The following is a 17,900-nucleotide window of genomic DNA, read 5'->3' as shown; positions in this document are numbered from 1 at the left end:
TCTTTTGCTTCTTGGATTTGTTTATGTAATTCATTGTTGAAGTGATCTTTCATTGTCTGATTTTGCTGTCTGATGTCTTCCTTGAGACTCCAGATCATCTGAAGCATGTAAATCCTGAATTCTTTATCTGACATTCCATCTGCTGCAGCTATTACCTCTTCTAAAGTTGAGTTGACCTGCATTGCTTGTGGTCCTTTCTTTCCTTGTCTTTTCATACTGCTTGCGTTTCTTTCTGCTTGGTGAAACTGTTGTGTTATTGAATTTCCCCCCTATATATTTATATTGCTCTTGTATAGTTGCAAAGTCTCCCTTGCAGGGGCAGGCGGCGACTGTGCTCCTCCTCCAATTGGGGTGATCTGTTTATCTCGCCGGCGGGTCGCTGGGCCCCTTCTCCAGGTCGCGTGGTCTACCTACCTTGTGGGCAACGGCTGGGTCCCTCCTCCAATAGGGATGATCTGTCTACGACGCTGGCAGGCCGCTGGGCCTGTATTCCAGGTTGCAGGTCTGCGTACCTTGCAGGCGCAGGCAGTGGCTGTGCCCCTCCTCCAATTGGGGTGATCTTTCAACCTGGCCGGCCGGGCCCCTTCTCCGGAACACGTGGTCTGCCTACCTTGTGGGCGGCAGCTGGGACCTTCCTCCAATTGGGGCGATGTGTCTACCACGCTGGCCGGCCGCTGGGCCTGCACCGCTGGTCGGTCGCAGGTCTGCCCACATTGCAGGTGTGGGAGGCGGCTCTGCTCCACCCCTCCTCCAATTGGGGTGATGTGTCTACCACGCCTGCAGGCCGCTGGGCCTGCTCCGCCGGTCGGTCGCAGGTCTGCCCACCTTGCAGGCGCGGGAGGCGGCTCTGCTGTCCTTTTAACTCTTAGTCATCTAGAAAAATGAAATTAACCATAATATCCAGAGTGCTAAACATTCCAGTTAATTAAGGTCTTATGCATTACTGGTATATAATAACTAGACTATAAAAGAATGACAAATATTTTAAAAGTACTCACAATTACACCTCATATTCATTTTGTGAAGAACTGAAGTAATTTTCCTAGTATTAAATCTCAGCCACCATGCTAGATGTTAGTGGGTTACTCATTCTGTAGCTACAATGAATGCATAATAGTCCAGGCCAAATAGACATAACCCACTAATGATTAGTTGGTTGATAACTTATGACAGATAAACAGTCATTAATTAGCCAACACCAGAGGACATAATCTTATTCTACGTAAAATTTCCTGACCCCAGAAAGTGCAAAGATGAAGATGGAGTAGATGAATCTAGAACAAAAAAAAAAAAAAAAAAAGATTTTTTTTTTTAACTCTAGTAGTTTAGCAAAGAATATAGGTGATTCTAATACTATTAAGTCCTTATGAGTAGTCAATGAACCATTTTCTACAATAGTCTGCAAGGAGAAAATCTAAATTCCCAGGAAATACATGTCAACACAAACAAATATTTCTCTTTCAGTTGCTTTTATATCATGATCTTAATTTGGGTTTTTTTTTTCCCAGAACATCTGAAATTATCCAATAATAAGTTTAAATTATGTAATATATAAAGTTAAATTAAATTACCATATAATTTATCTTTCATTCTATTCTTTTGTCTTCTGGGATATTCTTCTAGTAATTGTCAATTACTACAAGTTTAAAGCCTTAATGTCCTTAATTTGTAGCCATGTCATATAAAAATATACAATGCCAATAAATGTAATTTATGATTTTAGTTTTACAAAAGCAAGTCATCTTCCTAATACACTTGCTTTTCACTGAATCTTCTCTAAGCAGACAGAAAGCCATATTATATTATTGAAGTCAATCTGCAATTAATCCAATGGTATAAAATAAAAACATGAAATAATAGATCATCTAAACTTTTTGTAGTTTTCTTTAGAAATTATCAAATTGTTCATTCTTTGGTATGCCTTTGCCTTCCTTATCTTAGGAATATCTTACAAACTTTTTAAAATTTTGTTTTGTTTTTATTAATTTTTTTGGCTTTTTTAATTGACAAAATTATATATATGTATGGTATATAGTGAGATGTTTTAACATAGGCATATACTATGAGATTATTGAATTAATCTAGTTAATATATCTATCACTTTTCATACTTGTCATTTTTAAGGTGAGAATACTTAAAATATATACTTAGTAATTTTCAAGAAAACAATATATTGTTATTACTATTGTCATCATTTTGTATAATAGACCTGTTGAACTTATCACTTGTAATTGAAGTTTTGTATCCTTTTAACCAACATCTTCGCATACCTCACCCCTACTCCCAACCCCTGGTAACCACTGTGCTGCTATTTCTGGGTTCAACATTTTTAGATTCCACATGTAAGTGGAGATTATGCAGTATTTATCTTTCTGTGCCTGGTTTATTTCACTTAACATAGTGTTCCCATTTAACTTAGCATAATATCCATTTGTGACATATTGTCACAAATCCAGGAGTTCCTTCCTTTTTAAGGCTGAATGGTATTCTATGGTGCATGTATACCATATTTCTTTACCTAGTTTTCCACTGAGGAACACTGAGGTTGCTTCCATATCTGGATTATCATGAATGATGCTGCAATGAACATGAGAGTTCAGATAACTTTTCAATATTTGATGTCATTTCCTTTGGGTGTATAACAGGAGTAGGATTGCTAGTTCCTACATGATAGTTCCATTTTTAATTCTTTTGAGAAAGAATGATGTTTTCTGTAATAGTGTATTAATTTACATTCCCAGCAATAGTGTACAAGGGCTTTTTTTTTATTTTTCCACTTTGTTTTTGTAATCATGATTTCAACAGGTATGGCTTTCCTTTTTTCTTTTTTCTTTCTTTCTTTCTTTTTTTCTTTTTTTGCTTTTGAATTGTTTAAGTTCTTTATATAATTTTGACATTAACACCTTACTAAACATATGGTTTGCAACTATCTACTCCCATTCCATAGGTTTTTGTTTTTTAATTTTTTTCTGTGCAAAATCTTCTTAGTTTGATGCAATCTTATTTGTTTATTTTTGCTTTTATTCCCTGTGCTTTTTGGGGATCATTTTCAGAAATTCATTACCAAGAAAAATGTCAAGAAGCTTTCCCCCTAAAAGTTTAACAGTTTTAGGTCTTGTATTTAAGTCCTTCATCCACTTTGGGTTCATCTTTGTATATGGTGTCAGATAAGGGTCCAATTTCATTGTTCTGTGTGTAGATATCTAGTTTTACCAACACAATTTATTGCAAAAAACTGTCCTTTCTCCAAAATGTTTTCTTGATATCTTTGTTGAAAATCAATTAACCATAAATATGTGGATTTATTTCTGTGCGTTCATGCTGTTCTTTTGGTCTCTACAGCTTTTCAATGCCAGCACTCCACTGTTTTGATTCCAATAACTTTGCAGTGTATTTTGAAATCAGGAAATGTGATGCTTCCAGCTTTATTCTTTTCATTCAAAACTGTTTTGGTTACATTAATAGAATGAAGGATAAAAAATATAATCACCTACATTGTTGCATATGAAGCATTGACAAAATTCAACATCCTTTCATGATAAAAACTCTACAAATTAGGTATAAAAGAAATATACTTTGATGCAATAAAGGCCACATATCACAAGCATGCAATGAAGAGCATAACAGTGAAAAGGTGTAAGTTTTTCCTGTAAGATCAGGAACAAGAGAAGAATAATATGATACTGGAAGTCCTAGACAGAACAATTAAACAAGACAAATAAAAGGTATCCCAAACTAGAAGGGAAGAAGTAAAATTTCCTGCTTGCAGATAACATGATTTAATATACAGAAAACCCTAAAAACTGCACCAAACAACTGTTACAACTAATAAGCACAGTTGTAGGATACAAAATCAATTTATAAAAACCAAGAGTATTGTATATACTGACAACAAAATATCCAAAAAATATCAAGAACATAAGCTTTTTTATAATAATATCAAGAACAAAACAAAATAAAACAAAATTTAACCAAGAGATGAAAGATCCATACACTGAAAACTATAAACATTGTTGAAAAAATGGAAAAAGACACAAACAAATGACAAGATATCCTGTATTCATGGATTAAAATATTATTCATTGTTAAAGTAATAAGCAATCTACAGGTTGAGTGTTATCCCTATTAAAATTCTAATGACATTTTTCATAGAATTAAAAAAAATCCTCAAATTCATGTGGTACTGCAGATTAATGTTAATATCCATTTGTATCCCCTGAGTTTAAGTCAATAGAGTAATGACAGGTCTTAGGGAAAATGCTGGTTAAAGAATGAAAGCTGGACTAGAATTAAAAATTGGTTGGACTGTGGTTGTGGCTCAGCGGTAGAGCACTTGCCCAGCATGTGAGAGGCCTTGGGTTTGATCCTCAGCACAACATAAAAATAAATAAACAAAATAAAGGTGTTCTGTACAACTAAAAAATAAATATTTTAAAAAAATTGGCCACAGAAAATTAAGTATTGTTAGGCTGATAAGCACCTTTAAGACTGGAAAGCAACAGACTTCCCCCACCCCCCAAAAAAAGGGAAATTCAAATGCAAAACTACAGTTCCCTGGGCTGGGTTGTGGCTCAGTGATAGAGCACTTGCCTAGCATGTGTGAGGCACTGGGTTCGATCCTCAGCACCACATGTAAATAAATAAATAAAATAAAGGTCCATCAACAACTAATAAAAATATTTAAAAAAACAAAAACTACAGTTCCCTAATTTCTTGAGCTCTCTTTCTATACTCTATTGTCTCAGTTTCTTTGGTCATAGACTATGTGCCTCTCTACTCTTCAGTCCTCTGCCCCTGCTTCAGCATAAGCTCAGCTTTCAGTCTTCACTTCTTTCTTGAATATATAACTTTCTCTCCCCACAAATTTGCCAACTTATCAATTATTCTCAACATAATTCTTCACAATAACTTCATGATTAGGCACAATGTCCAATATTCACAATGATTTAGAAGTATACAGAAATGTCTTAATTTTCTTTTAAAATCAGAATAAAAATGAATGTAATAATAATAAACATATAATAATGTGTCATATTTGTACTTTTATATCAATGCTGTTATAGAACACATTTTTAAAGTATTATTATAGAGGAAAGAGCCCAGCAACACAAAAGTTCCTAGGATCCACAGAAGTCAAAATGGACCCTGAATTCTCCTGAGTCATTTCCTGCCCGATTTCTACCTACTCAACACTTGTCCACCTCAGCCTCACGGTTAAGCCCAGAACAGAGGTGATTATATGAGTATTCATTTCCAACCGCAATTTATAGTAATAGTTGCATAACTCACTCAATTTACTAAAAATCATTAACCTGTAGCAGTATAGGGTGAATTTTATTTGTGATATACACCTGAATAAAATTACTTTTGAAAAAGAGTAAAATGGAAAGCTGAAGTATAGGTATACGAAGATACAAAAAGATGAATTTATAAAATTCAAGTGAAAAAATATACTTGTTTGAGATTCAAAAGTTTATTGACAAAAACATGCTAAAATAATGAGTAATATGTTCAGATATACTTAGTACAAACAATATACAAATTTGGGGAAAGGACTGTGGTATCGAAAACAACAAAATGTCCTATACATGAAAATAATTATGGTGCTAAAAAACTAACTCACTGTAGCAAGTAATTAAGGGAGCCTGGTTACAATTAAGTACAGGAAGGATATTAAAACTTCCAAAAGATATTTCTGTGAGCCACAATAGAGGAATAAGAGCAACACAGTAATTGGAACCACATCCCAACCCACTTCCTTGTTGTTTACCAATATCATCTAAGAACACAATTTAGATTCTGACATTAGACAATCTCAAGTGAACAACTTTAAATCATATTAAGACTAAAAAAAAATCAAAAGAATTTTATGACAAGGGTTAAAAGTTTATACCCTTGAAACTACAAAAATTTTGATGCCCACTATAAACCACATCCCGACAGTTGTCATGTCTCCACAAGGAACTACTTGAAATGGTTTTGTTGTGGTTGAGGCAATTATCTCTGAGTTAATAATTAGCTACTAGTCAAATCAAGTATAATTTGTATATTGTACACTAGATCACTTTGAAGAGAAGTACAGGATTCATTTTTGTCAGCTGACAAATAATTCATATGTTATCCTATGAAATGCAATCAAAACAAGTAGAAAAGTGTGTTTTTACCTCTGCATAAAATCAAACTCATTTTCCAGGCAGCTAAAATTATGTACAAATGTTGTGTTTAATGCAGGTGAGCATGTGTGTATATATATACACACTAAAAAAGAAGGGATAAAGTTTCCTATTATGCTACTATGAAAACTATCTAGAAATAACCATCTCATTTACATAAAGCACATTTTAATCATTTTGTGGTTTGATTGGTGTTTTTTCTTTTTGAATATAGAATGTTATCTCAAATTGAAAGACAAAGTGAAGTTTAAGATTTTTCTGTTATGAAAAGTTACGGTTGACTAACACTAGGCAGGACATTGAGAATACCATGGAAAACAAAAACAAACACTGTCCCTACACTCATGAAACTTAACAGTCTCAAGGATAAACATGGGCAAGAAACATACAAACACACAACACACAAAAAAAAATGACTAAAATCTATATCTGTGTATATGTATGCATGAGTGTACACTCACTTTGAAGCAGCTCTAGAGGTGATTCCATCCTCCTCCAAATGCTCCCCCACAGAAAAACACTCCACATGGTGAATTTCTAGTTAGATGTTAGAAAATATTTAAACCCTATGATACAACTTTTTTCCAATTTAAATTAATTAATAATTGAAATATAAAGTAGTCTTATGTAGAGATCAGGAGACTTAAGTAGAGTCCCAATTCCAGGACCTGCTACATAATTTGGGAAACCTGTGCAAAATTTAAAATATAGGTCTTTTGTTCAAAAATTTCTAAGAATTTCAAGACAGTTAAAACAGGACATTTATACTAAGCCCAGACCCTCTTGACTGTACAGGTCACACACGCATCAAAACTTCATGGCTTCTATACTTATTAGATGTGCTATATTTGTGCAATAATTTAACCTACCTGAGGTTTGAGGTGCCTTACACTCTAAAATTAAGAAAGGGAAGAAAAGATTTTCAGCTCCTTCTCATAACATGCGTTTCTCTGTAAAGGAACAAAACTACTCATTTGAAGAGAGTTCTTTAATCCTTTTATAAAACCATTAAAATTCTAAATGTGACTCAAAGCTGCTGTTAAAAACCCATACAAAGTGTTTCACCTTCAACCTTATTGATTTTTTTTATTTCCATACACCTCCTTAATTTTTCCTAAGAGAAAAAAATCTCCAAAGCAGTGTTCCAAGTTTACTATTTTCCCATGTATGCCATTTAAATCCGAAATTCCCAACTGAGGTCTCTATGTCTAGAAAGTAATTTTTCCCACAGTAAAATGTCTCCTTGCACAAATTAGATATTTTCTTTTTTCTACCCTGAAAAATTATCTATTCAGAATCAACTTCCACATATGGTATAGCATCTGGGTCTGATCCAGTAAAAAGGAGGCAAAATGTCATGTTGAGAGTGCATTAACCCTTTCATTTCAACAGTTTAGTATTTAGCACAACATAACTGATAACTGTCTAAACTAGGGGTGTTAATCTGGAATTCATTGACAGAATTCTGGAAGTTAATTAACTTTAATGAGAAAAGTTATATCTTTATTTTCATAAATCTCTAACAAAAATGTAGCATTTTCTTCAATTATGAATATAGATAACAAAATCACCAGAATATTAGCACTACCTATGACTTTATCACCAATATATATTATATATATTTTCATATCATATTAGTTATTACAGATTTCTTGAAATATCATCTATGCTCAACCATGTCTCAATATTGTAATGGTATTAGACCCATTGCTATATCTTCCAGTTTAATATGTTAGTAAAAATCACGTTATTATAATATAAAAATTATTTTTACATTGAAATATATTGGCTTCCTTTGTAACACTGAGTATCTCATTTTATTAATTTAAAAATATGATTTCAAGATAAGCTCACAAATTTTACCAGACTACCAAAGGGGTCCAAGGCACATAAAAGGTGAAGAAGCTCTAATGAATAGTAGTTACAAAGTTCATGTGACAATAAAGTAGGAGAAACTACACCATTGGCTCACAATAGAACTAAAATATTCTAGTAAGAAGTCTTTAAAATTCTACCTCAATAACATCCATATTACAACAAAATATTCATGGTTTGTTAATTTTAATATGAAAACATGGATCAAAACAGAACAATTTTTGTTATGATTTTCTGTTGCTTCTTTCGCCTGTTGTTTTACTTTTTCGGTTTTAGTGGGGGTTTTTTGCACATGTAACCATAGGATTTAATATAAAAATGTAACTCAAACACATACTTGTTAACTATTACTGAAAATCTTATTTGAATTGGTACCTGAGATGACAGTAGGTTACAATCAATGAACAGTCCTCTTCCAGTTTTATATCTTTGTATCAATCCAGCCATAATGGCTCCATATGCATACAGGCCAGTGGCAAGATCAGTCATGGCCACTCCTGGGCGAACTGGATCACCATCCTGATTTGAAAGTTGGATTGAGAAAAATAGAGAAAATTGAAAATTAAAACATTATGTTATTCATTAAATATTCTAAGTTTAAATAAAGGAAGTAACTATATATGTATCTCCAGGTTATACAAAGAACTCAAAAAACTTAACACCAAAAAACCCAAATAACTCAATTTAAAAAAAAAAAAATGGGCTAAGGAACTGAACAGACACTTCTCAAGAGAAGATATAAAATCAATCAACAAATATATTAAAAAATGTTCAACATCTCTAGTAATTACAGAAATGCAAATTAAAACTCTAGTGAGAATCCATCTCACTCCCCTCAGAATGGTAATTATCAAGAATACAAACAACAGTAAGTGTTGGCGAGGATGTAGGGGAAAAGGTACACTCATACATTGTTGGTAAGAATGCAAATTGGTGCAACAATTCTGGAAAGCAGTATGGAGATTCTTTAGAAAATTTGGAATGGAACAACCATTTGTCCCAGCTAACCCACTCCTCAGTCTATACCCAAAAGATTTAAAATCAGCATACTATAGTGATGCAGCCACATGAATATTAATAACAGCACAATTTACAAAAGCTAAACTGTGGGACCAATCTAGATTCTCTTCAATAGATGAATGGATAAAGAAAATGTGGTATATAACACAAAGGAATATGAGTCAGCCTTAAAGAAGAATGAAATTATGGCATTTGCAGGTAAATTGATGGAGTTGGAGAATATCATGCTAAGCTAAATAAGCCAATCCCCAAACCAATGGCCAAATGTTTTCTCTGATATGTTGATGATAATGCTGATCCATAATGGGCGGGGGGGATGGGGGGGGGCAAGGGAAGGGAAAAATGGAGGAACTTTGGATTGGGTGGAGGGGAGTGAAGGGAGGGAAGGGAGCATGGGAGTTGGAAAATGGCGGAATGAGATAGACATCATTATCCCAAGTATATATATGACTGCATGAATGGTGCGACTCTATATCATGTACAACCAGAAAAATGAAAAATTGTACTCCATTTGTATATAATGAATCAAAATGCATTCTGTGGTCATGTATAACTACTTAAAACAAATTTTAAAAAACTATATATGAAGTATACATGCACATACACAACACACAAACACACTCACAAATAAATCACAAATTACTATTGAGGTATCTGTGATGGGAATATACTTATTTTATTGTATATTTAGCACTATATTTCTTTCCCCAATCCTATAACCAAATTATACCAAACCATGAAATAAAAGATTTTTAAAACATATCAGAAGTTCTTCGTTTAATATATTTGACCTTGTTTGTTCTAAACAATAAATAAGTAATTGAATTTGAATTTAAATAAGTTTATCTGTTGGAAAGGAAGGAGTAAAGCAATACTGTTTTGTTAGGTACAAAGCTCTCTCAGAAGTTGGAGAGCTTGACCTAATTTTCTTATGATCAAGCTAATAGTTGGAAAATAACCTAATAGCATTTACTTAAAAAAGAAAAGAAAAGAAAAAAGACTGCTTCTCTATTAAAGACTTTTATCAAGATATCTCCGGTTTAGGATTACTATGACAAACCTAGAATCTATAGATTTATAGGACATGGGGCATGAGCTAGACAATTATCTGGATATAAAATAAAGATATTTCATGGCCTATAATGCTGCTTTCTATATGAGATAGCCTATATAATTTCTTATATAAAAAAAAATCTTCTGCTCTGAACCTGAGAGTTTTATCTATGGTGGTAAGAAAGAATCTGGTTGCCTCTCTCAATATCCAGGAATCTGCTTTACCTGTGCCTCTTAATTGCTTATGTCCTTGAAATTATAAATAAAGGTTGATCCTATTAGCACTACCAATTCATGTAAGTCTATGTAATGATCTAATCTTTGGCTCATATGTAAAAATGTTAGAACTGTGTCTGACACACAGTTAAGTTCTCTATACAAATCACCTATGGAAATTATCCACATTATTATCAGTCATTGTTATATCAGACAGTTTCTACTTTGACTCCTTTGAATTTTGCTAAACCTTTCTTTGCAAAAGATATCTTAAAAAAAAAACTCACATTTCCTATTTCATCCAGTTGACATTCATAAATATTCTTATTCATTAATTCCACCTGCTATTGAGTCATTTTTAGAAACTATCCTTTCCTGCAGCATATGCATATACAATGTTAATCATCTTACAAGAGTTCTAAATAATGTTAAAAGAAAATAATTGAGACATTGCAGTGGCTAAAAATTTTCCACTCCTTTTCAACAGAATTTCAAGGAAGATACTACCATGAGAACAGGGAATATCTAGCAGCCTTCTATTACTATAGTCAAAACTTGTGATGTAATGGCTTGAATCAGCAAACTTCAAATTTATTGTTAGAATTTAAAATTATTTAATGTAAAATTGTGAGATATATATTATATATATGAATTGTAATACAGTCCACTGCCATTTATATTTTTTAGAATCAATTTAAAAAAGAAATAAACAACATGGGGGTCTATGAAAGTAAAGGGCAAATTTCAACAAGTTTATGTGTAACTAAGTTGGTTATATGTATGTAGAACAATCAGTTAAAGCTATTTAAAGGTTTTCTCTATGGTCAAATACTAATGTACTGATATAAAACTAAGGTTTAATCTATATGTTAACCTGAAAGGGATTTCTTAAAACATTAATTTACTCTTAAAAAAAGTGAGATTTAAAGTTCAAATTTAAGTTTATAGACATGTGGTATCTTGCTATAAAATAAATATATTTTATCCTCTTCTCAAATAAGTAGGAAAATTAAGATAATAAATTCGTTAAATTATATTTTAATTTTGTATAACAGGGGATTATATCTGATTAATATAACTACATTATCCAGGATAACAATATGAGATATATAAACATTTAAAAAACAATAATACTAATTATATAAATCATACAAATGAAATAATATATTACCCCCTTATTATAGACAACACTTTCACTGGTAAAAATGGTCATTCATCACTAATCGAAAGAGATCTACTAACACACTCTAGAATCAGAAATACAAATATATTAAAATAAAACCATGGAAAAAGATCATGCAACTAGCAGCCATAAGAATACTGGAGTAATTATATTCATATCAGAAAGTATATTTTAAATATACTTTAAAACAAAAAAATATTAGAGAAAAAGAGGGATATTTCATAATAAGAAAAGAGGCAAGACATTGGGAAGATGTAAAAATTATATATGTATACATTGCACCTAACAACAGAACTGCCAAAGTGACAGTTTTGAAGGTAGAAATAGGCAATTCAAGAATAAATAATAGTAAACTGAAATCAGCAAATTTTAATAGTGGATTAAACAACTAAATAGGATATAAATTAAAAAGGACAATATAAACCAACAATATCTAACACAGCTAAAAACAACAAATGAACATTTTTCTCAAATACACATAGAACATTCTCTAGGACAGACCATATCCTACAGCATTAAAAATGCTAAAATAAAATTTTAAGTGACTTCATACAAAATATATTCCCAAATCACAACAGGATGAAATTAAACTAACAGAAGCATATTTGGAACTCAAAAATATGTCAATGGTAAAAAACACATTCCCATAATATCAATGAGTAACAGAGGAAATCACATAAGAAATTTTAGAAAATATTTTGAGATGAATGGAAATAAAACCACAAGATACTATAACTTATGAAATGCAAATAAAGCAGTGCTTGAGGGAAATGTATCTGCCTATACTAGAAAATCAAGATCTTAGAACAATAACCTAGTCTTCTACCTTCAGAGGGTGAAAAGGGAGGAACAAACTCTACCCAAAGCAAGAAAAAGGAAGGAAATAATATAGATCAGAGCAATAAATAATGAAATAAAGAGTAGAAAACCAACAGGAAAATTTTTAAAGTTGATTCTTTGAAAAGACCAACAAAATTGACAAAACTTTTAGCTGAATTTTCTAAGTGAAGTGGAGAGGGAGACTTAACTAAAATCAGGAATAAAAGAATATCATTAATGACCTTTCAGCAATAAAAAAGATTACAGGGGGATTATTGAGCAATTGTATGTCAAAAAGTTAGTAACTTAGATGAAATGACAAATTCCTAACCAGACATAAATGTAAAAACTAACTAAAGAATATATAGAAAAACTGAATACACAGCTATTAGAAAGATTAAATTAGTAATCAAAAAACTTTCAACAACAAACAAAAAATTCAGGCTTCCCTATCACCACCACTACCAAACATTTAAATAATTAATACTAATTCTTCACAAAATCTTCCAAAAACTCTGGAGAAGGAAACACTTTTCAACTCATTCTTCAGGCTAACATTGTATTGCAACATGATCATCTCAACAGATGCAGAACAAGCATTTACTAAAAATCAACATTTTTCATAATAAAACACTCAACAGACTAGGAATAGAAATGAACTTATTTAATCTCATAAAGAGCATCTATTTTAAAAAATGCAACTAATACCATTCTTAAACCTGAAAGACTGAATGCTTTTCCCTAAGATCAGGAGCAAGACAAGTACATCCACTCTTACCATTATGATTTAACTTTATATTAGAGATTTTAGCCAGTGCACTTAAAGAAGAAAAATAAAGAAAGAAATGAAGACTGCAGAATGTTAATAAAACCATCTCTGTTTGCAGTGATCATCCTGTATCTAGTAAATCCTAAAGAATCCACTAAGAACCTCTTAGAATTAATAAATCAGTTAGCAAGATTGCAAGACAATACATGAAAGTCTATTGTATTCTACACAAAAGTAATAAACAAGCAAAAAATGAAATGAATAAAATAGTTCCAATTATAATAACATCAAAAAAGAATAAAATACATAGAAGTAAATTTAACAAATGAGTTACAGAGGTATATTCTGATAACTATAAAACATGGTAAAAAGAAGTTAAAAACCTAAATAAATAGAAAGACATATTGTGGTCATGAATCAGAAGACTCAATATTCTTAATACAACAATGCTTCCAATGTAATCCCACCTATACAAATCCTAGTTGACATTTTTACAGAAATAAAATCTTATCCTAGAATTCATATGGAAACACCAGGGGAAAAGAGTAGCCAAAATAATCAAGGAAAAGATTGCAAAAAGTTAATAAAACTATCTCTGTTTGCAGTGATCATCCTGTATCATTAATATTCCAATATCAAAACTTACTACAAAACTTTTGTAATAAAGGCAATGTGGTACTAGCATAAGATAAATGCATAAATAATAAAAATTTTCAGATTTATATGAAGTTAGTTCTGATAAGCTTACCAAGATAATACAATCGGGAAAGAATGCTCTTTTCAATGATTTTATACACACACACAGAGAGATATACACACATATACACACACTGTTGGTCATAATATAAATATATAAATTATTACAACCATTATGAGAACCTATGTTGAGTTTCCTCAAAAAAGCTAAAAAAGGAATAACCAGATGATACAACAATCCAACTTCTGGGTATCTACCTAAAATATAAGAAATCAGTTTGTCAAAAAAAAGTCTTCGTTCCCATGTTCACTGCAGCACTACCCACAATAGCCAAGTTATGGACTCCACCTAAGTATCCATCAGCAGATGAATGGATAAAGAAAATGTGATGTACATGCATAATATAATATAATTCAGCCTTTAAAAAGAATAAAAGACTGTCATTTTACAATATAGACAGAATTGGAGAGCATAATGCTAAGTGAAAAAAACCAGGCACAGAAAGATATATACCACATGTTCTCACCTATATGTAGAATCTAAAACAATCAAACTCACAAAGCAAAGAGTGAAATGGTGGTTACCAAGGATGTGGGTCAGGGGAAATGAGGAGATGATGGTCAAAGGGCACAAAACTTATTAAATGGGAGGAAGATATTTGTTTCTAAGTTCAGTTGTGTAGCCTGATGAACACAGCTAATAATATAGTATTATACATTTCAAAATTGCTAAGAAAATGAATTTTCAAATGTTCTCACCACAAAATAGTGTTATGTGCTTGAGGTGATGGATATGTTAACTAGCTTGATTTAATTATTCCACACTATTCTCACAAATTATAACTTTACTTTGTACCCCATAATTTTATACAATTATAAATTGTCAATTCACAATTAAAAAAAATAAATTAAGCACATAAAAAGTCCTAAACATAATAGTTAAAACTATAAAACAGAAGAAAACAAAGAGTAACTCTTTATGATATTGGATTTGGCAGTGATTTCTTAGATACAACACCATACTATGAGATTCCATTATAAATATATTCCTGTCACTGAAGAATTGTCAGCATGCCAACAATATAAGGAAATGAAAACAAATTACCACTTAGTGAGCAGGAAGCCCCACAGAGAACCACACTGTGGCTGTAAGTGACTAACTATTCCCAGGTGCAACAGAAGAAAATCTGAGAATTGACTGTATAGATGTGGGATATGGTGCTCCCTTTCCACATCTGGAACTTCAAGGGAGGCCCACTGCTGCAACAACACAAAACAATGTCTCCCTTCCCCTTAACGGTGGAGAAATGGGCCAGTACTGTCTATGTCAACAGGTTTGGGGATTCATCCTCAGAATTCTTAGTAAAAATCCATTTAAGGGAAAATTGGTAAATAATTGACCTTGTTTAAACAATATACCCAAGAATTACACCATAATTTATTGGAAGAATTGGATTTAAATTTATATGTAGACTTTTAGAAACTGAACTGTATTTTTATTTTAATCCTGGAAAATTAATAGAATTTTTATTTTTTCAGAGAAGCTGCTTTAAATGTATTTAGAGCCTTTTATCCTTTTGGGGGGTTATGCTAGGGATTGAACCCAGGTCCTCATGCATGCTAAGCAAATGCTCTACCACTGAGCTATGTCTCCAGTATATTTAGACCTTTTAATTAATATAGCCCCTTTGTAAGAAAATTTTGTGATAATCTTCCCATAAAGCTAAGAGATATGTCCCTCATCAACAAGACAAGAAAAAGAAGAGAGTCTAGTTAGAAATTAAAGCCACAATAGTTATAGTAAAAAGACAAAGTATTAAATAAAAATATTAAAAGTCTTCATACACACACACACACACACACACACACTCACTGTTCTCAATGTTATCTTTTTTTTTTTCCTCTCCAAATATTACTTGGCCACAAAAAAAAGAATGACTTTATGGCTTTTTCCAATAAAATTTGGAGACTATCAGGTTAACTGAAATAAGCCAAGCTCCCCTCCCCCCACCAAAAAAAAGTTGAATGTTCTTTCTGATATGTAGATGCTAACACACAACAAAGGACAGGGGAAGAATATAAGTTCAGTGGATCAATGTTATCTTCTTATACTCCCTTATCCCCCATTCTTTCACATATTCAAAACTCACTAAAACCTGAACATTAGTAGAAAAACTAATAACATATAAATAAAGAATAAAGTTTTTCTTACTTCTTAGTTTTGACATAGTATTATGGTTTTGTAAAATGTTAGCATTAAAGGAAACAGTGAAAAGTATAGCATGCTATGCTATTTTTACAGCTTTTTTATAAGCATAAAACTATTTTATAATTCAAGAGTCAAAAGTTAAACCTGAAATATTTATTTAAAACATAAAATATAATAATATGATGGCAGAAATTTCTTTGGGATTTTATTTTTTTTTAATTATGCAATATAGAGAAAAAGGGGTAAAACACACAACTACCCTGTTGTTGCTGCTGCTGTTTGTTTCCTTTACATCACAATTTCCTAAATTATGAATTTAAATTTTTAAAATTATTTCCCAGGCACAAATTAAAACTAACATTTTAAGTCATTTTTTCTGTATCTCTTATTACTTTCAGACTTTTCCAAATGAAATAGAAAAGAAAAAGAAAGGAAAAAATCATGTGTTTTTTGAAGTTATTATTTTAAATCTTGTTTTGTTAAAAAGAACATAGAAACTGTAAATCAATTCTGGCTTATGTTCAATAAGGAGTCATTTAAAAACTCATCAAGCATTTTTCTCTTGTTACATTGCTCAATCTAATTATTTCATAAAACAACAAAACATTAGAACTTTCTTTTCTTTTTAAGTAGTTGATTTCATTTCCAAAATTAAAAAAAAATGATCCTTAAATGCATCTGTGTTTCTGTGTTGAGTCCTTCATTATACTAATAAAGTCTACAGAAAACTTCATTTTTGTCCTAAAGCTCATGAATTTTTTTTAATATTTATTTTATAGTTAGACATAATACCTTTATTTCACTCATTTATTTTTTACGTAGTGCTGAGGATCAAACCAGGATCCCACGCATGCGAGAGGAACGTTCTACCGCTGAGCCACAACCCCAGCCCCTCAAGAAATTTTTAATAAACTATTTTCTGAAATATGAATTCTTCAACTTCTGGCCAATTGCAGAACATTTGGAAAGCTCCTTGCCTCTGAGTTTTTTCTTAATTATCAAATGTGCATAAGGATAATATCTACTATATCATTTGGTAGGAGAAATAAATAAGAAAATCAGATAAAAAAACACTTAATGAATGTAAAAATCTGCACAAATGAAATAGTAAGATATTAGCAGCCCTGGGAAACCCATCGAAACCACCTGGCAATAATTCAGGGGAAAGAAACAAAGTAAGAATCTCAATCAAGGTCAGAGAAGAGGGGATGGATTCATGAAATTGGAAGGTTGATCTTCTTTTTATCGACTGATTAGAGGGGGTGAAAAATGAAATTGATATGGGGAAACAATCAAAAGCAAATTAAATCTCTTCATACAAAGGTAACAGATTGATTGTGAAAACCACCATTAGCATGACTCTCACCCTAAGTAGTAAGAAAAACATCTTTAGTAGAAGTGCAAAGGACACATAGGAAACAAAGAACAGAGTATGTTTGAATCAAACAAGGGTTTTAGCACACACAGAACACAGTCGCCACCATCACTGGCTTCATACTTCATGGGTGCAGACTGCAAATACATAGTATCTGAACTTTCTGTTTCAAATACACCATCTACTGGATCCACTAATCAATGCTAGAAATGTGCTGACAGTGACATTCACATACAAATTTCCACAAAGAAACATTTCCCCTGCATGAAGTAAATTCCATTTAATGCTGAAACACTGGATTCAAAACTAAAGATTCTAACTTTCACTGTCTCATCTAATTAACAGGCAAAAGAAAATCTATCACCTGTGCTTCTCAATGACACTAACAGAGTCCTCCAAACTTAATCATTGTTTTAGAACCTGGGAGGACATTATAGTTTAATACATTTATTGGGAGAACTAGAGAGCAGGAAAGTATATTTGTTCTTTGAAGATCAATCTCTGCTACTTAC

At 31.9% G+C, this 17,900-nt stretch overlaps 1 protein-coding gene across 8 annotated transcripts in view; it reads right to left on the bottom strand.

Moving 5' to 3' along the window:
* Sugct (succinyl-CoA:glutarate-CoA transferase) overlaps positions 1-17,900 on the bottom strand; it is a 702,721-nt gene that overhangs the window by 570,092 nt on the left and 114,729 nt on the right. For all 8 annotated transcript variants that reach the window (XM_048786483.1, XM_048786480.1, XM_015490245.2 and 5 more), the window contains one exon: positions 8,424-8,567. In XM_048786483.1, coding sequence (XP_048642440.1) covers positions 8,424-8,567 — 144 coding nt within the window. The remainder of the gene's footprint in view (positions 1-8,423; positions 8,568-17,900) is intronic.

The sequence above is a fragment of the Marmota marmota genome, unplaced genomic scaffold (genome assembly GCF_001458135.2).
Source record: "Marmota marmota marmota unplaced genomic scaffold, marMar, whole genome shotgun sequence".
In the NCBI taxonomy this organism is placed as follows: Eukaryota; Metazoa; Chordata; class Mammalia; order Rodentia; family Sciuridae; genus Marmota; species Marmota marmota.
Note: the sequence above shows the minus strand (reverse complement) of the source record. Positions and strands in the feature narration are given on the sequence as shown.